We start from the raw sequence: 22807 nt of genomic DNA on the forward strand, positions 1-22807 counted from the left end.
CATCATTTGGGGAAACAATACTGTTTTGGGAAAATGGTTGACACTCGACACTTTATAATATGTTGTTTAAATATATTTATTGAAAACCAAAACCATATGAAACCAAAATGTTCATATACTGTCACTAAACAATAGCCTATTTCAACTGCTGCCATGTACAATAACACAACATATAATATTTTCTGCTTATTGAATATTACGTTATTGAATGCTGGTCCAGCACCTATTATTGCAATAGTCACTTTTAAACACAACACAAACAAGTTTTAAGCACAGTGACTTTTCTAAAAATAAAAATAAACTTTAGATACAATTATCAGAACTAAGGCACCAAATGAAATTCATGGCTTCCCTTATTGCTTTGGAGTGATACAACACACTAAACAGTAAACAAACACTATCAATATTTTCAGCCAATATTTCAGAGGTTTCACTCTTTAAAATGATTGATACTGTATATCAGGCCTACTGAATGGCTACACAACATGTTTCCCTTAATTCACGTGACCCGCCAATGTAACTTATGCTTCTGTTATTTATACACCATTGTATACTAAGTATAGCTAAATCGGGCTTTAGCCTATAAATGCCATGCGATTGAAAATGCTAAACTACAATTTGACTGTAATCTCTGGGTGCTTCTGTTAATGGTGTACCCATTCAGATGCAAGAGTCAATCAAGTCATTTCGGACAGTCTTTCCTCATGCAACAAGCATTCACCGTTAATCTAGAAATGTATTTTGTGCTTCTGAAGGCAAAGTCATAAGCAGGGTTTGAATGGTGAAAAAAACTACGGGGGACATTTTCTCACAACACATCATGTTATGAGCTGGAATATCTGCTATTTTCCCTATTTCTGAATAAAACAAAAATACAAATTTGACACATTTTGACACATTTTCCCAAAATAGGGATTAATGTGGTTAACCAGCATTTGTATTAGATTGTTAAATTGTGATCTTATCAAACATAATATCAAACCTATACTGTAAGTCTACACTTCCCAAAAGGAAATGCATGTATTTAAGTCAGTCTGACCAGAAGCAAGGATAAAACGTATCCCCACCCACAATAAAAATGAATGAAATGAACCAGGAGGGGATATCAAAAGCAGAGGCATGGATCCTGCTATTACCACCCGCTAATCGAACCCTGGTCATAAGACATTAACACCCTTATATACAAAGCAGGGTTTTATAGAGCAGTTAATTCAGTGGGAACTGTAACTGGATGAACGCATAACGTAACTCTGAGGATCAAACATCAACATCGTCTCAGGTTCCAGACCTTCATCTGACCTTTATCCACATCTGATTCCTAACTTGATCACATATGTTAAGATTAAAAAAAAAAAAAACTGCAAACAAATGGATTGTTACGTTATGGAAATGATACATTCCCTCATACTTTACAGCAGTGGTTTTCAAACATGTGCCCACGGGATACCAATAGCCACGTCAAAATCTCAAGGCACACCTGTATTCGTAACCGTACAAAATAGCCTCTATATATATGTGTTATCCCTCTTATCACTGTGTAAACATTTATTTTTATGCCAAGGCAATTTATTTTATTAATAAAAAGTTTAACCACTTAAGCCCTATTTCATACTTTTACAAATTGCAAAAAATTGCAAAAATCTATAAGCTCACAACACATCGCATCATACTGCGTTCTGAGTGCGAAGATCTGTTATTTTGCCATTTTGTTTTTAATTGTGGGGGGAATTGAAAAAGCAAAAATGTATTTTAACATGCCCAAAATTGTTGAATCTGGTTAAATTGGTTTTTAGGGTATAGCATTTGCATCTGTGTTGGGAAATGAGTGCCCACTAAGTATAGATATAGTAAATAAATACAAATAGATCTTAACTTTTTGTATAGTTTACAATAATAATGGTAATAAGTGGTTGTCTCAAAATCCCAAGGCACACCTGGACTTGTCTCACAGCACACCAGAATGCCCTGACACACCGTTTGGGAACCACTGCTTAGTTCACAGTACAATATCTGATAAAGAGCACATAATCCAACGCAACTGGATGCTGCTAAAACAAAACATTTATTTTGATTTGATTTTGATTTCTTTTTCAACTGTGTTTTTATTGTTTAATATGTCATATATCTTATATCTTCTCACCCGCCACTTACTCCACAAATTCTACTATTTGCGATCTGTCCAGCCACCCCTTTCTGTCTCTCTTGTTGGCATCTACTGGTTACAATTTTTTGCGCGGATATTTCTGGGCAATGCCGTAGGGCACATGGGCAGCAATGGTGCCCATCTCTGCTGCTCCCTCCACGTGGAACATCTGGTCATCGAAATAGATGTGGGGTCTGATCTTCTCCAGCATGGGACCCTTCGGAGCCCCGGCCAGGAACAGGGCCTCATCAATCTCCAAGCCCCAGGCTCTCAGCGTCTTCAGGGCCCGGATCCCAGAGCTGGCTGCACTGCGGGCCGTTACCAAGAAGGTCCGTATGGGGCAGTCCAGACGGTGTCCCTTCGCGTAGAACTTTTTCTGGAGCTTTCCCAGTGTCTCCAGGAAGCCCTTCAGAGGACCCTGCAAGGGTGGCATAGGAGAGCCCAAGAGACGGCAAATTAAGGCCAGATTAATTTCAGTACATCACCTCCGCTAATATAGCTGTTGTGAGATGACTAGGATGATTCTGGTTGGCTGAAAATGGTACTACTGTGTAGTGACGAGTTTGGGCAACATCTGACCATGCGTCACGCGCCTGACGCGGCGGGAACCCTGTTGCGTCATTTTTAAACGCCCACCATAGACCCGCCCACTAGAGATGCGCGGATGGCTTTTTTTGTCACCCAAATCCGCGTTAACAAGTTCATTATCCATCCGCCATCCACCCGCGGTACTTATATCATCCTATTTATAGATCCGCACCAACCGCACCAAATAATTGTTATTTTCCTGACGTTAGTTTTCTTATAAACAGTGTTACTCACCACTGTCGCGATGCAGTGACTGTATACAATCCACAACCATGGTAACAACAAGCGCACGTCTTCATTAAGTTACTTTCGCTTTCAACCACTTTGTTGCCATGTCGGCTTTTTATAAGCTTTTTATAAGCGACTTTTAAAATAATAAACTTTATTTATATAGCACCTTTCATGACATAAATGCAGCTCAAAGTGCTTTACAGAAAAAGAAAGAAAAAGTGAAAACAAAACACAGAGCAAAAACAATGCTCTGTGTTGCGACTTTTGGGCTTGTTTGGCACTTGTTTTGGGCTTGTTTTCATAGACCTGGCTACTTATTTCTCTCGCAACCTGGCAACACTGGCTGCCTGTAAAGCAACATGTCGTGAGCGGCTATTTTTTGCCTGGTGTAAAATGACGTAATATTAAAATACTACAAACGCACACACGGTGAAATTTAGTGCTTTTTAAAAGCTATTATAGGCCTATAGATTGATATCATTAATTTAATTCCCGCATTATTTCACCCGCGGTTTATCCAATATGAATTAATAATTATATTTGATTGACCCAAAAAAAAAAACGCGATCCGCGCATCTCTACCGCCCACACTTTAATGTGGAAGTGCCGTTCTCACTTCCAACTAGTAATAGGCTGACGAGTCTGTTAAAAACGTTTAAAATGACAACGCTCGTGTCAAATGTCTGTTGCAACGTCAACTCCGTCCCAATCATCACCTGTTTGGCACATTACATTTAAGAGAACATTTGAACTAAAAGGCATAGTGTGAAAAAAAAAGCTCATAGTGTCATAGACTTGACACTGAACATAGCAGATGAACAAGCTAACAATGCATCACACTGCAACACATTATGAGCTTATGATTGTCTATTTTCAGTGTACGACACCAGCGCATAATTAAGTATAAAGCATTACTGTTCAATATCGATTCTTATATAATGAGTATACAGTACATACATGATCCAGTAGGATGTCCTCATTTTCCCGCTCATGTTCAAAGAACTTGTCCAGGCCATGAGCCTTGAAGATGCGTTCTGATTCATCAGAGAAGAGCACGGCATCACCATCAAACGCCACCCGTAGCTGGGTCTCTGATACCTCTGTCGATTTATTTGACATGAACATGGTGGCTGCTGCAATGCCTTAATTCAAAGAGAGAGAGCGAGACATAGGAAAATAATTATTGCTGCAATGCAAGAGCTAAAAGCAAGACCGACTATAAACATTACTTCTGTCAAGGTGGCAGCTTGTATGGCCAACCACGTGGGCCATAGGCAACATTGGCCCCCTTTTAGCCAATCAACATTAAACAATAAGCAGTTCTTCCTTGCACTTGAGATATCCTGCAAACAGACAAACAAACAAACGGACAGGCGGGAGTAAAGATATTACCTCCTAGGGAGAGGTAGTTGAGCTTGCTACAGAATTACCTCCGGCTCTATGATCGCTTGAAGACACATTTGCATTTAGCTGCTGCATTACTATGCAAAGCTTTTACACAGCCTGTTCAAGGCGGGGGAATGCCAGACATAATGACACATGCTGACATGGACATTAGTGCCAGGTACAGGAGACAGGTGTAAGAAGAATGAGAAAATATTCCTGCCAAAAAGTAGGGTAAAAGAAATACTGCTGCATCCTGTGCAAATGCTCGAATACATTTTGTATGCCATATCTACATCCATATCAAAATTTTCAAACATTTGATAATAAGGGGATAATGAAAGATTCTCATGAATAATGTGTGTGCGCGTGTGTGTGCGTGTGCATGTGTGTGTGTGTGTGTGTGTGTGTGTGTGCATCCGTGTCCTGTTAAGTCATGACATTCAACTAATGTGACACATGCCCTTGAAGTGACAATTGTAACACTGCGGCACACGTCACGTCAGTCATTTCCCTCTGATTAGTCAAACAGGATGGAACCACTTTCTGAATGTCAGCAATACAAGGCTGACTGACACTGCAGTATAAACTATTTAAAGAATTTCCCCCTGGATGTGAAGTATTGCAGTGTGTGTGTGTGTGTGTGTGTGTGTGTGTGTGTGTGTGTGTGTGTGTGTGTGTGTGTGTGTGTGTGTGTGTGTGTGTGTGTGTGTGTGTGTGTGTGTGTGTGTGTGTGTGTGTGTGTGTGTGTGTGTGTGTGCGCGCGCGTGTTTTGCACACGTGTAAAAATACTATTATTTACTAGTATTTTTACGCAACTGCTACACAGTAAAGGCCTGAGTGTTAATGTAACTCTGAGAGTGTACACATGGTTCCATTTGTACACGCAGTGTTAACTACATAAACCCCAGGTTCCATATTCTGAGGGAAAACCTTTGCAGAAAATAGCAGATCTACAAGGTTGTAGATTGTACAGGTTGATGCTTTTATTCACATTGAAAAAATCGACCTGGTTTCGAAAGTTACTTGCATCGCTTTACTGCCACGTAATATTAGTGTTAAATGCTCCTGGTGTGTAAGGAAAAACCTTAACAGTGCATGCTTACCTTCTGCCAGTGCCTCCCTGACCTTCTCAGCATCAGCGGACAGGTAGAGGTCGGTCCGCCAAGCCTTCAGGTAGCCAATAGGATTGGTTCCTCCAGTCATGCAGAACCTCTCGATGAACAGGTCTGAGAGCACACAACACAATGGGGTTATCTAGTCCTTTTAAACTTCATGTAATTTCCTTGAAGTGCCTTTGTTTTTTGGGACATAGCCTACAATGACAGTCAGACCACTTCAAGGCTGTGTCAGATGTAAGTTGGATAACTGAGGCAAAGTAGAAAAGGGCAGAGCGCAAATCTCCACCAGACTGGGCTCTGCTAGGGCTGTGAAAGTCGTGGGTTGCCGGCGTCAGAACGCGAGGAAGCTGGGGGGGGGGGGGGGGGGGGTAGCATGTCTTAGTAACATACAGTGCTACTTTTCCGCATTTGTGGCGCACATTTGTGGTGCACATTTGTGGTGCACATTTGTGGTAATTAGAGGGGAGCGGGCGGGTTAAACTCAGAGATCTGCTGAGGTTAAGGACAGGGGCCAAGCAAGAGGGAAGGGGTGTTGATGGTAGTGAAAGATATGACTGGTAGAAGAGTGTACAGTTGCATTTTGGCTCAGTCGCAGTGTGCCGCTTTGTCCTGAGCCTTTTAACAGATGAGTTCGGACTTAGGAGGAGGGGAGGCGTGAGGGAGGATGCAAAGGAGATAAGACTGATATGTGGTAACACAGTTAGACCGTGAGATCCCGAGTGCAATTTAACAATTTTGCTATCTGCAGGGGTATGGATTTGATCTCCTCTCTCAGCTATAGGAGGTGGTGTTGTGTGTGTGTGTGTGTGTGTGTGTGTGTGTGTGTGTGTGTGTGTGTGTGTGTGTGTGTGTGTGTGTGTGTGTGTGTGTGTGTGTGTGTGTGTGTGTGTGTGTGTGTGTGTGTGTGTGTGTGTGTGTGTGTGTGTGTGTGTGGGGGTGACAAATCTGAACAAATGAAGCATCAGAACTTGTGAAAGCGCCAAGTAGGGGTTGATTAGAGATTGTGGTAGGGAGTAAGGAAGTAATTGAAGGTGGAGGTGACAACGTGAAAGGAAGGCGAGGATGGCAGTCACACACCCAGGAGAGATGGGACAGAAATTGTGTCTGGCAGAGAAGGTAATGAGGCATGACAAATATGGTAGATGAACAGATAAACGGGAGGCTGGGCCATTTATGTAGCTACAGTACAGGAAATGCGGAGCGTGAGAGAGAATAGTGAGCGACTTAGCCTACATTCACTACCTTTTCATTTTAAAACACATATTTAAATGAAAATGGAGAGAATGGTATACATACTGTAGGAACAGAGGTTTTTTAAGTAGTTTAGTTGTGCATCTGGTTAGCTTAAGCCCAATACTGGCATACTGTACCTAATCCAGACTCAAGACTCTGTTTTACTCTCAAGCATTCGAATCCCCCTGATATGTTGTTTTGGCTTTTATCTTATTGTTTCTGTTTGATATGTTGTTATTGTTAACGATCTGTTTATGCCTCTGTATGTTGTTTACTATTGTTTGTTTTGTTGTGCTGATGAAATGTTCTGTACAACACTTTGGTACAACGGAAGTTGTTTTTAAATGTGCTTTATAAATAAACGTGATTTGATTTGATTTTAATCATTTGAGATCTTGAGTGTTTTCCTTTCCTTTCAAATGGAGTGCAGGAGCGTGGGAGTGGACTTGCTAGGCTAGGGAGTGGGACCCCTCTCGCCATTGATGTCTGTATCGTTTCCCTCCACTGATGTTTTCTCGTCATTTATCATTACATGATCCGCTTATAGATCTATTTATTTATTTACATAGAGGATCTGAAGCACAGCAACAGGAAGTAGACACGGAGTGAGACGCAGCACGGTGCACGTCACATCAAAGAATGACTGACTCCATGGATTCCCATTGCCCCATTGCTCTGGTTGTGAGCATCTAGACTGTAAAAAAGACAAGACGGGTCCCCTTTCGGTGTCATGTAATGAAGGACTTAGTAGTGACGTAGTGACCATGACATCATGGTCACTACGTCCTTTACTCATTCTTGTTTATGAAGCCTCGAGTTCTGCATTTTGACCATGGCCTTCTTGGATTTGACGTCACCATAATGGTATTTTGCAGTCAGGAGGGAGCATTTAGATGAGAGTGGAGCTGGAGCTACGCATTGCTAAGGCCTTTATCCTGATCATCGTGGTATAAACCTGTCAATCATAATGTAGCCTTGACTCTAAATGGAACCATAATTTACTAAATGAACATCATGCCTTATTGAAGAAGACTTGAAACTAGAGATTGAGTAAATTAACTCCTAAGGAAAATTTTGACTTCCGTACAATTTGGCTTCATTTCACAACTAGTGAAGTCGCCCCCTGCTATAGCCATTAGCCATTCCGCACTGGCTTCATATTTCAGAACGGGAGCTTCTTGCTCGAAAGCAACATGTATTCTTCAGTTGCAGCACTGCCCCATTGCTCTGGGTGTGAGCCGAGGTAACACCATCCTGGCCTGGCCTGCACTGTGTCAGTTCAGTCAGGGAAGCTGACTGTACAACTCTATCACGCATTTACAAGCAAATCAATCAAACAAACAAACAAACAAACAAACACACACCCTTATGTCCTAATGCCCTAATATCAAGCATGTATATGGCATACTCCACCCCAGCTCTCCTGTTGCTCCAGCCTCGCATTATTAGATTAAGTTACTCTCCGACCAAAGTCTATGCACACACCTGCAGCAGATTGCTATACAAGCAGTTCACTGAGACCAAACCTACTGTATGTTGCCACGCCATAACCATCAGTGTTATATCAATACATGAGTTGAACCTGACTGAAGTCACGTTCAACTCAGGTCAACATTCATACACTAAAGCCAGTCAGTGAGACAGATACAGGTCATTTGGCATTCATGTGGCAGGGCATCATGAAATGACCGCATTTTACCGCATATACTGTAGTGACCATCTTAACAAGCTTCACAAATCAACACACTTTATGAATAAATCGGGGGAAACAAACTACAGTACGGGGAAATCTGATGAGGGAACCCATTATAACTCACTTCTGTGTTTTAGGACGTAATACTGTATTGGCAAATGAACAGCCTACATAAGCTGCTCCTTCCATCTCTGTCCTTAGATTTCTCCTCTGCTACACTTGTTTTGTACTCTATTTCTATGTGTAGGCCTATCATGTTCCCTAGTCTAGAGTGACTACAGTGATCTTAATTCTATGTTCCTGTCTTCCCCAGGTGTATCTGGTTTGTTATAACCCCTCATGTGTACAGTATATCTGTGTTGTTCCCCAGTCAGTCCTTGTTGGGTCAATTGTCTTGTGTTGCATGTGTAGTTTACAGTATGTTCTTGAGTTCTTGCCTTTGTTACTTGTTTCACCTGTATGTATTAAAACACCCAATTTGGGGAGTTTGATCTCCGCCTGCCTCGCTGTCCTGCATTTGGGTTCGCACCACGCCCGCATGTGACACTCATCCTATCAGACAGAGGCTGATAGGATGAGTGTCACATGCGGGCGTGGTATCCTTGATAAGACAGCCTTCTCATGAAATCATTGAATGAGTCTCAGAGATGTTTACATTGCCCATGTGCAGATTTCAACGTATCTCAGGTCATCGTCTCTGTCTGTGTGATACACCATACCCCCCATGTTGATCTAGTGTTTGCTTTCACTGCAGGACTCCTATCCCAATAACATTGTGTTTGTTTATTTAGGTTCTGCAGGAAAGGTCAGTGGCACGAGGAGGGATTCTTGTGTTTCACACAGAGAGCCACTAGAGAGATCAGACACAGAAGCAGCATCTGGAGCGACTTCTGTTGCTTTGATTCCCGCTCTACGACATGTTTCTTTTTTTATAACAACCAACCAGCCTTTTGAAGGATTCTTATGTCCCACAAGACAAAGTCTCCACTGTGACCCTGCCAGAGGATCTGCTTGACCATTATAAACCATCCAGGGCCGATCAGGAAGTGGCTAGCCTGTGATAAAGATGACATTTGTGGAAAGTTTTATGGGAAGGATCTGGCAGTCAGCTGTTCATACACTTTGTTGTTTGTATTGCTACAGAGCTTATGTCAGTGTATTTTAGGTTATCTTTGGTGTTTCCCCTTATTTTGGGTGTTTTTCAGTAATCACCTTGACGACAGTAAACTCGTTATTTCCCAGACTGTCCCATAAATCAATCAACCACCTCCAACTTGTTTTGCCTCCTCGCTCCCAGAGTCAGTATATTGAAAGACAGGAATATCATGTAAATGGGACTTATTAAGGTTACATGGAAAGTGGGCCATCGTGACCTGGTCAAACAGGGACATTATTGGCTGCGTGTGTGAGAGCATAATCTCGCTTGCGTGCATGTGCATGTATGTTTTGCCAGACTCACTATGATGGTTGATGGTGTTGATGAGTCGTATACCAACGTGCGCGTGATTGTAGGTCACCAGAATAATATCGAATATCTCTTCGCTCTCTGGGTACAGTTCTCTCAGGCGAGTATTCACGGCCTCCAGTGCCTGTTGGGGGGCAACAAGGAAGTATGAAACTCAGGACATTGGCAATGAGCCAATACAGTATGTGACAACAGAACGCCTGCCAGCTGTGAGTCAGTCAAATGAATTGCTTCTGTGATTCCGCAGGGATCACAGCAGTGGGACAACTAGCATTACATTTCAATCAATTGGTGTGTGTGTGTGTGTGTGTGTGTGTGTGTGTGTGTGTGTGTGTGTGTGTGTGTGTGTGTGTGCGCGTGCTCGCGTGCATGCATGCATGGGTGTTTGTGTATATGTGTGAGTTCGTATAAGAATGCATTTGTACACATGAAACATTCAGAGGGCATGTCTGTGACCTTGACAAATGGGAAAGCAGGACCCGGGGCGAAGGGTTCGTTCTCGTGTTCCAGTTGGTATTGTAAGTACTCTTCGATCCCTTGCTGTTCATACACCTGCTGCTCGCGCTCCGTGCGGAAAAGGACCCTCGTAGACACGGCAATGGTCACTGCATTCTCTGGTTTGGGCTGGAGAGGAAAGGAGAGAAACTACAATGAACTGAACGCAAAAAAACATCATATGAATCAAAGTGGGAATGAATGACGTCACCCCTTGCTATATATAGTTCAGTTGATTTGTTTCATTTTGACATCCTAAATTGACACTGAATTGAGGCATGCTGGGAGATTAAATATGAGCAATAGGAAACGTAGGCATGCAGGGTGCAAGCCAGGCAAGTTAGCACCATTACTTCTTTGCCTGTTTCATTTCACTGTGTGCACATGCTACAGTGGGGTTTTAGGAAACACTTTCTGTGTAACATGCATTAGATGTCGATAACCCAGGAGTACAACTCACAGCATATTTTTTTCTTCTTTTTTAACACCGTAAGCATTAAAACACTGGATAAAACAGTTTCTCTTCCCTAGCTGTTTTGCCATAGTTGTTAATGCTGTTATACTGTAGTATTATTATGATATATTTTTAACATTCATTTCATTTTTTTCAATATAAAAACACATTCACATATATATCACAAACTGTATCATGGTCATAGGTTCACAATCACAAAATCACCAGACTTAAACATTAGTGGAAAGGTTACATAATATACGTATATAGTATGTTATACTGTATTATGTTATGTATTATTAATAGTCTACTGTATTTTGTTATTATCTATGCTAGAACAATATCCAAAAGAGCCAAACAAAAATATGTTTTTCTCGTATGGACCTGTACACAAGATGTAACAGTGAAGACCACCTTGAATCTATAACCGATTTGTTTTACAGTCGTATCTGTCTGGTATTTTTGTATTCTTTCGCAAGAGAGCTGGGCAGGGATAGATATAGACACAATATGTTTGTTTTAAGTAATGTAATGTTATAGAATAAAACGGCAGCACCAGTACCTGCATAGGTAGGTTTTGTGTGTGTATTTTGCATTACTATACTCGTGAGAACCAAATGTCTCCAGTTATAGTAGAATTTGAGAAATAGACATTTGTGATGACAAATTTCCTGGTGCACACAGGAGAAAAGGTTGTTTTATTGTAAAAAATATATATATGTATATAATAATACAAAAATTGATTACAATTCGGAAAAGATTCATGTTGGGGTTACAGTTTGGATAAAACATTTAGAGGTGAGATTTAGGGGCTGAGGTTAGAGTTTTCACAATTTTATACTTTGTTGTGCAGCAATGTCACACACCGAAAAATAGCAGATCTACTGTGTGTGTGTGTGTGTGTGTGTGTGTGTGGGGGGGGGGGGGCTCTAGTTGGAATTGAGGATGTGTGTTTCATCTCTTAATGCTTGACCACAACTGTGCTCCCTGAGCAATTAATTTTTCAAAACAGTATAGTGCCGTGTGTGATAATGTTACGTGTATGTGTATGTGTGTGTGTGTGTGTGTGTGCGTGTGTTGGCCAGGGTACTGACAGGGGGGAGGGGAGGGGGGGGGGGGGTACATGCCAAACAGGATAAGCTAGCGTTAAGTGTCTACATTGGGCATCTGACGTAAGTTTAGTTTGGTGGGAGGGGGGTAGAGTGTCCAATTTGGAACACAGACGGAAAAGGGAGCGTGTGTGTGTGTGTACTGTGCCGGCATACTGCATGTGAGTGGTTTATGTGTCCAGTGACTCTAAATGTCCATTATCTATTCTCTTACAGAGATTGCCCCTGAATGATGCCTGCTGAACGAGTGTACATTTTTGACTTTCACAGTCAATCCTGCTTGCTGCATGTACATGTGCATGTACTGTATGTGTGCATGTATACGTGCGGTTGCACATGCACACGCGTGTTCGCCTATAAACGCAGATGGCTGAGTACTGTGATGCACTGTGGCTCGGTAAATAGGCCATAGGCTGTCTCTTGCCCTGCACAATTGTCCTTGTGGTTGGCCCGGTTCCCGAGTCACAACAGTTCTGCATTGGTTCCCACTGACATCCTACCTAATTACTCACACACTCTCACACACACACACACACACACACACACACACACACACACACACACACGCACACACACACACACACACACACACACACACACACACACACACACACACACACAGGGTTGATGCACGTCACGTTAGCTCTCCCATGGGAGATTTAATTTTAATCAAGTAATTGATTTAAAAAAAATACAGAAAATAGCGGCGCGTTTTGAGCTACTTTAACCATTCTTTAACAAATTATGCCCAAAAAGTGATTTATCGAAAAGTCATTGTTAGAATAATCGATACAAAGATTACTGTTTCATTGTAACCTTAGATTAAATAGGCCTTTATAAATGAGTACTAAGGCAAATGCAATCATAATATTTTCTGTGTGAACTTTTTCCTTGTGCATGTACAGTACATGTACATGTATGTATGTGCTGCAATCCACAGACAATGGCACTCTTGATGAAATCATATTAATTTGTAATAATAATAATATAAACTCGAATAATAATGAAACACAGTTATAAAAAAGTGATTTACACAATAAATGCTATAAAGTGCAAAAGGGCAGTCATTTAAAATAGATGTATTGATTCATTTAATTGAATTAAGCACATTATGCTATAGTTTGGGTCATGTAAAAGCAAAAGGTAGCACTTTAAACGAACATCCTATTAAAAAACATTAATTCACCGTTAATAAGATACTTAGAAGTCCTTACTTATAAGTAAGTAATATGCTTATTAACTTTATTATTTGTCAATAAAAGCTGTTATTGTTTATAATAGCATTGTTAATACACTTATTGGTATATTATTAGACCCCAATAAGCATTAATTAACAGTTAATGAGGCACTTACTGTATAAGATGTGTATTAACATTATTATTCGTTAATAAGGCGATGTAAGTGTTAATAATGGCATTGTAAAACCATTTTTGTTATATTATAAAGCCATAATAAGCATTTCATTATTAGTTAAGGCACTTATGAAGTTCTTATAAGCTGCTTATTAACCTTATTATGTGTTATTAATGCTATACAAGTCTTGCTATTAGCATTGTTAATATTTTTAGTTAGGTTATAAGACATTTGTAAGTGGGCGGTACACTTGTTAACATTTTCTAGTTTCTAACACTTTTGGGGTGATTTTAATGGCTGCTCTGGCTTTTGAGTGCAACCCAGACAGTTTTTAAGTTTCTAGGTTCAGTATTTTGATATTTGATATACATTTTATCTTACTTCCTTTATAAACCGATTGTGACTTAAAATTTTAACCATGGTAGATTCATTGAAAACACACATCCTTGGTTCTGGTGACTGATATTGTCCTTCTAATGCATGAGAGGGCTGTGTTTTTTGTTTTAGTTTTTCATTTTCAAAACAAATATATAAAAATTAATGAAAAAAGTATGCCCTGATATCAGTCACCAGAACCAGGGATATGTATTAAAATGGAGTTAATGGGTTTATATAGGGGGAGTGTCTGATAAAATGAATATCTAAATATTGAATCAAGCAACTTAAAAACTGTATGGGGTGCACACAAAAGTCACAGTAGACGTTAAAATGACCCCAGAAGTTAAATACCCCAAGAGCATGCACAATATAAGCCTTAAGTCTCTAAAAGTTGTTTATATAGCATTAACTAACACATTTATTCAGTCTCACTAACTTACCATTTATCTCAGTGTTCTTTATTAACATTAAAACATAGTTTATTATGCATTTATTAGTGGTTAACAATGCACTTATTAACAGTTTAACTAACATATTTGCCTCTTCTAAAGTGGGAACAATGCCTTAGTTATTAAGGTTAATAAATCCTTTATAGGCCCTGCGCATAACTGTAGTCCCGGGTTACTGGAAGGTGGCATTCCCATTTCCTGTTCCTGTTAATTTCCCCATAGCTTCATTTCATTGGCTGATTTAATTGGTTCATTTCATTGATTTCAGCCGAGTCAATCATATGGAGCTATGGGAAAATGAACTGGAACAGGAAATGGATATGCCAGCTTCTGGAAACCTGCAGAGCCTATTATGCACTTATTGACAGTGAACTACAGTATGCCTTTTGCATCTACCTGGTCTAAAGTGGCAACAATGCTTTATTAAGGTTAATAAAAACTTTATTAACAAATCCTTCATTATGCACTTATTAACAGTTAACTATGCATTTTGCATCTACCTGGTCTAAAGTGGGAACAATGCAGTATTAAGGTTAATAAATATTAAAATATGCATTTCCTGTTTCTCGTTATTTATCTATGTATTTTAAATCAGCCAATCAAATGAAGCTATGGGAAACGAACCAAAACAGGAAACGGATATGACACCTCTACAGGCATAACAACACTACAGTTAAGCACAGAGCCTAGAAAGTATTTGTTAACCTTAATAAGCCATTGTTCCCACTTTAGACCAGGTAGATGCAAAATGCATAGTTAACTGTTAATAAGTGCATAGTTAACCACTAATAAATGCATAATACACTATGTTTTAATGTTAATAAAGCAACAACACAGCTTATATATTTGTTTTGAAAATGAAAAACGAAAAACACGGCCCTCTCATGCATTAGAAGGACAATATCAGTCACCAGAACCAAGGATGTGTGTTTTCAATGAATCTAACATGGTTAAAATGGAGTTTGAAGTCACAATGGGTTTATAAAGGAAGTAAGATAAAAAATTAATATCAAATATCAAAACACTGAACCAAGAAATTAAAAAACTGCCTGGGGTCCACACAAAAGCCAGAGTAGACATTAAAATCACCCCAAAAGTGTTAACAAGTGTCTTATAACCGCTTACAAATGTCTTATAATCTAACAAAAATATTAACAATGCTATTATCAAGACTTGTATAGCATTAATAACACATAATAAGGATAATAAGCAGCTTATAAGAACTTCATAAGTGCCTTATTAACTACTATTTAAGTGCTTATTATGGATTTACAATATAACAAAAATGTGTTTTACAATGCCATTATTAACACTTACATCGGCTTTAACGAAATAATAATGTTAATACAGATCTTATAATTGCCTTATTAATTGCCCTGTTAATTAATGCGTATTAGGGTCTAATAATATACCAAGTGTATTAACAATGCTATTATAAACAATAACATAGCTTTTATTGACAAATAAGGTTAATAAGCATCTTACTTACTTATAAGTACGGACTTATAAGTAACTTATTAACGGTTAATTAATGTTTGTTAATAGGATGTTCGTTTAAAGTGCTACCAAGCAGTAGTAGTGTACAGTGTGTACAAACACAGGCTGACATATAAGAGTGTTTGTACCAAACACAGATAAGACTACTTTTGTTTTCATATGCACAGAGAGGACCTTTCAGGTCATGAAAGGATAAGGAAACCCATAATGATAAAATGAAACAAGTACACTTGCAGCGGTGGAAAATAATTAAGTACAATTAAGAGGAGAATACAAAAATGACACCACAGACCACACTCCACGATGCATTGATGAAATGATTGGTTAGTTCAGCGGTTGTGTCCATATAGGCATGCCACACACATCCATGACAGACAGGGTTAATGAAGGGGGTGAAAGGTTAGAGGTCACAGGCAGCCATGGAATCAACCTTTGACCCCCACATGGCATGTATACTTACAAAGAATATGCCTCCCTCCACCTTCCGGACTCGTCTGCCTGTCACCTTAGCAAAATGACAGTTCAAACTCACTTTTATTCACACAGCACTGGTTTTTACAATGGACACTGGCACATGACACTTTACACAGCATCTGCATGCACACAATATGTTTCATTAATAATTACATATTGATAGGAAGAACTTTGAGCACACCACCTTCAAGCACCGCAAGTGCTAGGTCAATGGACTATTCTCTTCTAAATGATTCCATATCCCCTTTTTTATTCTTCTTGTTTTTGAAGTTTGCCTTTTCATTTATTTTTATTATGCTCCCACATTGTCTGAGGAGCCAAACAAATCACATTTGACTCTTTAAGTTGTAACAATAAAGACCACCTTGAACCTTGAATGTAACCAGCAGTCTGGTTACATAAAATATGGTTTTAAGTATTCTCTGTGCCCTTGGCACACATCATGTATGATGATCCATAACAACATGGTGATGTGCACATCTTTGAGCAGAACACTGTGTGCTGTGTTTCATTATACATGATACACAGATGGTACGTGGTACATCTACCACAGCCTGGTAGATGTACTGTACTGTAGGAGACCTTTGGTGTAGCGTATCCAATAGAGTCATTTTCATCTATGAATAACATCTTTTAAATCTTCTATAAGCCTTGGTCTTCTTTCAGCTCAGTGGATCTGAGGTTTGACCACGCGATGACCTGTACTGGCTGTTAATTGCCTTGTTTGACATTAAACACGAGAAGTATTTTAGTTGATGCTCTTATGCGGAGTAAAGGGTACCTTGCTCAGAGACTCATTGGCTGCTTCGGGGATCAAAGCAGTGATCTTTGAGACCTCGCGTAATCCGTCACTGCTACAGGTACTGTCACCACTATTCTGTTCTCTGCAGCCACAGTGCTATATCAGTCTCTTCAAACAGTGACAGCCTGGGATATAGAAATGTCTTAGGTTATATCTTATATTGTAATTTTACAGCCATTGTGTATTTCTGATCACAACATGCCATCTTCGCTGAGTTCAGGCCTCGACATATTTTGAAATATAATAATTGATTTTACTTATGTCTTTCTCGTTGTAGCCCATTGTTTTCCTAAACACTACATGGATTAAATGTGTTGTGGAGCCATTTGGAACCTCAGTGCTCTGACTTTGGAAGGGCTTCGCTGCGAGATATGGGAACATAACAGTTGCGAGAGTAACAGATAAACAGAGAAATCATGATGACCGTGATGTAGGCTATGATACGTTCTGAAACGTGTTGCTTGCAATAGATTTCACGCCAGACATATTGATAATGTCAATATGGTTGCAGTGAAAAAGGCCTTATGAGATTCTGTCATTATCAGCTGACCTGCGACTGGGTAATTCAGATCCCTGCATTTTCTTTGGGGGGGGGGGTTTCTCGTCGCAAATCTTCATCCTAGCCTAGTTTATCTTTGATGAACTAGGCATATGGGCTATAATTAACTAGATTTTTGGGAACATTATACATAAAATAAATAATTGTTGCAACAATTGACTGTGATGAGTTTCACCAGTGTCTACTCCTGAAGTGACAGCATGGAGCACTAGTAGCAGGTTAAAAGTCCTCCATTGTGACAGCCCTGGTTGACAGGTATTACCCAGAGGGCATTCATATTCTTAATTACATTTCTGTGCATTTGAAACATAAGACTGTTGAGGAGAGACAGAAGGGGTTTCTCAACTTCAGAAAGGGAAAGTGCGGAGGGATCAACAGTGGAAAGTGAGAGAGAGAGAGGTAGAGAGAGACAGACAGAGAGAGGTTATATATAGATGAGTGAAAGGCCAGCAGTGTGTGCATTCAGACACAGTGCCACAGTCACATAAGGGTGAACAAAACAAAGTCCTGATAATGTGAGCCTTGACAGGCAGGTGCTCTTATTGAGAATAGCATGAGAAAACGTTTGTTTTAATCTACTGTGGAATTCTGTGGTACCTACCATTGCTGTTACAGTATATAGAGCACCGAAGTCTGACATCACTGCCGCTAGAGGGCGCTATCCCCCGTTATTCTTTGGCAAATCTCAGATCGCGTCATATAAGAAGAACTGGAACTGTGTTCCAGAAATAAACAAACCACCCCGGCGATTTTACTCATATGGAAAAGTACTAATTTATCCAAAGAGTAAGACATTTTATTTTTTTCTCCAAACACAGACGTTAAAGGGCAAGAACACTTTTGGGTTTGGGTTGTGTAGTTACTTTGGGTTGTGTAGTTACCTTGCCATGATGTAACTCCAAAGGTGGGCAAGACATTTTGCCATTTTAATGAAGAAGAAAACCCGGACTGGATCAGAGGATCCGGAGCCAGATCCAAATCTTCAGTCAACAGGAAGTAAAGTCAAGAGCAATTGTTTTTGATTTCTTGTCCACCTTTGGAGTTACATCATGGCAAGGTAACTACACAACCCAAACCTCTACCAAAGCGGTCTTGCCCTTTAAATATCAAATGTTTCAAACGTTTATTTTTGGAACACAGTTCGATCTAAGATTTTAACGCCGTGACCCAGTGGTAGTGGGAGTGACGTCAGGACTCTATACTCTTGAGTACTCCACAATATGCAGTTAGTTGATCTCCAGTGGGGCTAGTTTGATTAATCATTTATTATATTATATTATCAATACGGATTCTGGGTCATTATTTGGGCCCTTTATCACATCCGCACTCAATGGTGTGGGTGTATTATAATTACCCTTGTCTGTTTGTTCATTTGTTTGTCTGTCTGTTGGAGAACTGTCCACAATTAACCACACTTAGCATAAGAGTTGGGGGTCGTATCTGGATCTGCACTATTGTTTTTTTTTTTTTTTTCAATTCAAAATAGGCCAAAGTCACAGCAAAAGGTCAAAAATCCCTATGCTGATAATAACCATAACAGAGCATGTGGTTCCGCTGTAGCATCTAGTCGATTATTTATTGATTATAGAAGTAGTGGATGATTCAGTCTCATGTCTTATCCAAGAGTCAGCCATGGACTGAAGTGAGCTGAGACTTCTGGTGAGTGCTTAAATAAGTTCACGTTAAGCACATGAACCCTAGCAGCTTCCATATTCTGGGCATGTCATAATAGGCGAACATTCGGCAAAAAAGGGGGGGGTGTTAGGGGTTAAGTGACTGGGCGAGCCGGGGCTCGAACCGGCGGCGGCCTTCCGATTCCCACTCTGCTATGGCAGCCCCAAGCTTTTCAGTGTAGTTTTTGTGTAGTTACAAAGGGTGCACCAACGGATGACTGGGGCCACTTGGCTTGTGAGAAGTGATTGGACTAATCCCAAACCCTCTAAACGGTAGCTGGATCAAAGCCGTGGTATGAAAGCCCTCCATGCCAGTGTGTAACCATCAGAGATTTTAGGGGGGTTTATCTACTTGATGCTGATTGCTTGTTAAAAATCAGAGAGAGAGAGAGAGAGAGAGAGAGAGAGAGAGAGAGAGAGAGAGAGAGAGAGAGAGAGAGAGAGAGAGAGAGAGAGAGAGAGAGAGAGAGAGAGAGAGAGAGAGAGAGAGAGAGAGAGAGAGAGAGAGAGTAAACAGTGATCTACAGTACATTTTCAATGGTGAGTTTTACTCTCATGACATCATTTTCTATACATATTGTCAGTGTTTTTTTTTTTTTCATTTTGTAATGGAAAAAAGGGCATCTAATGCTATACCTATCATAATCCTCTTCGAAGTTTAATGGATGACACTACATTTGTAGCCTGTCATAAACAGAATAATCCATGTACTATAAGTACTACTAAGACTGCATTACTGCTCTACAAAATGTAAATGCAATACAAGCACATTATAAGCACACATAAGCACACACGCACACACGCACACACACACACACACACACACACACACACACACACACACACACACACACACACACACGCATAAGCACACGAGCACACACACACACAATCTGATACATAGACACGCATGTACACAGAAACATGCATCTGCACAGATTTGCAGATTAAAGCTGGTGCACACGTGTCTCTTGTGGTGCACAGTGTCAGTCTGGCTGGTGTCGGGCCATTGCAGTGTTTTGACAGGAGGTTAGAATCGCTGCTCTTTAGCGTTGGATCTTAACGAGTCTGAAAATACACCAGTGTGCCGCCCACCCACACACACTAATCCTGAACCAGCCTGAACAGATTAGTCAGCTTTTACCTTTAGCCCCCATACCTGCCCTCTCTCTCTCTTTCTCTCTCTCTCTGCACCTCTCTCGGCACCTCTCTCTCTCTCTCTCTCTCTCTCTCTCTCTCTCTCTCCAATTTTATTAATGTTTCTCTTTCTTTTTGTCCTACAGCTCTCCTAATGCAATCTGTCTTTTTCTTGGTAACTTAATCCTCCTGCCCCCCCCCCCCCCCCCAGCACCACCCCCCAACCTGTCTCACACTGTCCCGCTGTGCCCTGTCCAGTATGTAGATGCATGGTGATGGGCTGACGCTATAAACAGCATTTAAACCTCCCGGCCTGGAGGCGTCTGTCAGATTGTGTGATCTGTCACCCGAAGCCGGTGGATCTGTCTTATCTCGCATTCTGTGTGGTTACAATCCTTGGTTACAAGGTTAAACGGGGGAAACATTGTTAGTAACCTTGTACATATGTCTCTTAGGCTTATGTTTTTCTCAACGTCTCTGCCGTCTTTCAATCAGTCGAGTCAATAGTCAGAGACTCGGCAGTAGTAGACAGGGTTAAGCAATTAAAAATGGGATTGGTTTTCAACATAGTCAAAGGGGCTCTGCCCTCAATGCCCTCAATGCCCTCAATGCCCTCGATACCCTCATACCTGACCAACTACCTCACCAAAGTGAGTGACACCCAAAGCCACAATACTAGAGGGAGCGACAACAACGATCTGGTACCACCCACGCCTATAGAACAAACATGAGTAAATTCTCTTTCTACTGCACTGCAACCAAAGTGTGGAATGCCCTGACACCAACCCTTAGAAAATGTGGATCACAGGCTACCTTCAAAACAAGGCCAAAAGAGGGGGGGGGGGGGTAAACTCACTTTTTCCCATAGAAAGGTGATGGCATTCACTGCCGACAGTTTCTTTGTACATTATAGTGTTTTTTTTGTGCTATCCTTTTAGTTCAAATGTCTGACTGTACCTTGTGCTGTTTACATTTCTGTCTAATAAAGCATTCTCTAGAAATCTTAGTCACCATGATCATATTTAAAGGGTCATGCAGGTCAGATGGACAATGTAATAAGAGATCTGGCAGCACCCTCTATTACTGAGCTTCGTAACATGGTGGGTCTGGGGAAAAAAATCACAGATCAGAATTCTGTGAGTCCTTGTCTGTTTTGAGGAAGTCAAAACATCTTGCACAAAATATTTTGGTTGTTGTTCACACTGGCGCCCCAAATCAGATATTTGGCCTGTCCAGACTGTAATCAGATGTTTTTTATATCAAATCTGATGTCTGCATGAAACCAATCTGACTCCAATCTGGATAAGAAATCAGATATGGGCTGGATTTGAGCTGCCAGTCTTCCTTGCTGTCTTCCACTGTCTCTGTCTGTGGATTCTCAATGTGATATCAGTCCAACTGGTCATACAGTACTGTTATCCTGTAGCTTCTGTGTTTGTGTGTGTGCACGCATGCCTGCATATGTGTGTACGCACGCGGCACAAGCATATGAGGGAAGGTCTGGGCTTTTGTCAGATAAAATAACCAATGGTTGGGTACCGCAGCTCTGTCACGTTAGCAGACATTCCTTTCCTCCACATGATCCACATATGAGCTACGTTTCAATCTGCACGTGGGCAATGTAAACATCTGAGACTCACTCAGTGATCTCATTCAGAAGGCTGGGTTAACATGGAGACAGACACTGAGGGGTTGAGAGGAGGACAAAACAAGTGAGGAGAGGAGGAGATAAGGATAGAGATAGGAGGAGCAGCTTGTGTCCCTATATCTTAGTTGACCAGGGTCCCCCAGGGGTCCCTACTAGGTTCATTGGTATTTTCCCTGTACACCAAATCTCTTCGCTGATAATATTTTCACTGAATGTTCGCCCTCAGAATAGTTATGCTAGGGTTCAATATTCAGCAAACCAGTGCACCAAACCAAAGGATATGTTGATGAAATTGCATGCCCACAAGAGATTTATCGACAAAGTCATTCTGACAAGACAAACCTACCATTTTTGGTTTGACGGTGAGACCCAGATTGTCCTGGTCAAACTCCGCTTTCTCTTCCCAGGGTCCTTTACTGTCTCCGTTGGAGGAAGGGGACACTTTCAGCTCCTCGACTTGCCCAGTCATCACCCGTACAGGGTCCAAACTCATCTTGACCATATAGAATCCCCACTGGGATCCAAATTGCTGGATTCTGTGCTGGATTCTGTATTTCTACTATCTCAACTCCTTGGTCTAGTTTGACGCACGTACTCCACTCAAAAAAAGAAAACAAAAAAAAAGAAAATGCAGAACAAAACAGGGGAAAGTATAAAATAAAGAAATATAAAAAGCCTGTTTGACCAAATTATTAAAATGTCCAGCTATTGTCTGTATTCTTCATGAAGATCCTCTCAGTTCCAACAATAACAGAGAAAACTGCTCTGTTGGGTTCTCTGCCCGTCCTGGGATGGGACGTAGCTCAGGTGTGAATACACCCCAGTGTCCAGTCTTGTTTTTATTCAGTGCAGAAGGTCACAAACATTACAACAAGGTTGCTGTGTATTTCAAACACCATTTCCCTCGTTTAAAACAATCCAC

General features: G+C 40.7%; 1 protein-coding gene across 2 annotated transcripts in view; it reads right to left on the reverse strand.

The window, feature by feature from the left end:
* Positions 1-60: 60 nt before the first annotated feature.
* The window catches only part of nt5c1aa (5'-nucleotidase, cytosolic IAa), a 22937-nt gene continuing 190 nt past the window's right edge, over positions 61-22807 (reverse strand). Inside the window, exons 1-7 of one of the 2 annotated variants that reach the window (XM_080441823.1) lie at positions 22232-22807; positions 16053-16097; positions 10314-10481; positions 9852-9981; positions 5452-5574; positions 3920-4104; positions 61-2561 (exon numbers count right to left, since the gene is read on the reverse strand). The exon at positions 22232-22807 is cut by the window's right edge and continues 190 nt beyond it. In XM_080441823.1, coding sequence (XP_080297949.1) covers positions 2220-2561; positions 3920-4104; positions 5452-5574; positions 9852-9981; positions 10314-10481; positions 16053-16097; positions 22232-22387 — 1149 coding nt within the window. In that variant the 5' untranslated portion in view covers positions 22388-22807 and the 3' untranslated portion in view covers positions 61-2219. The remainder of the gene's footprint in view (positions 2562-3919; positions 4105-5451; positions 5575-9851; positions 9982-10313; positions 10482-16052; positions 16098-22231) is intronic. The other variant, XM_080441824.1, reaches the window with a different exon arrangement.

The sequence above is a fragment of the Gymnoscopelus braueri genome (assembly GCF_963280865.1).
Source record: "Gymnoscopelus braueri genome assembly, chromosome: 11".
Taxonomy (NCBI): domain Eukaryota; kingdom Metazoa; phylum Chordata; class Actinopteri; order Myctophiformes; family Myctophidae; genus Gymnoscopelus; species Gymnoscopelus braueri.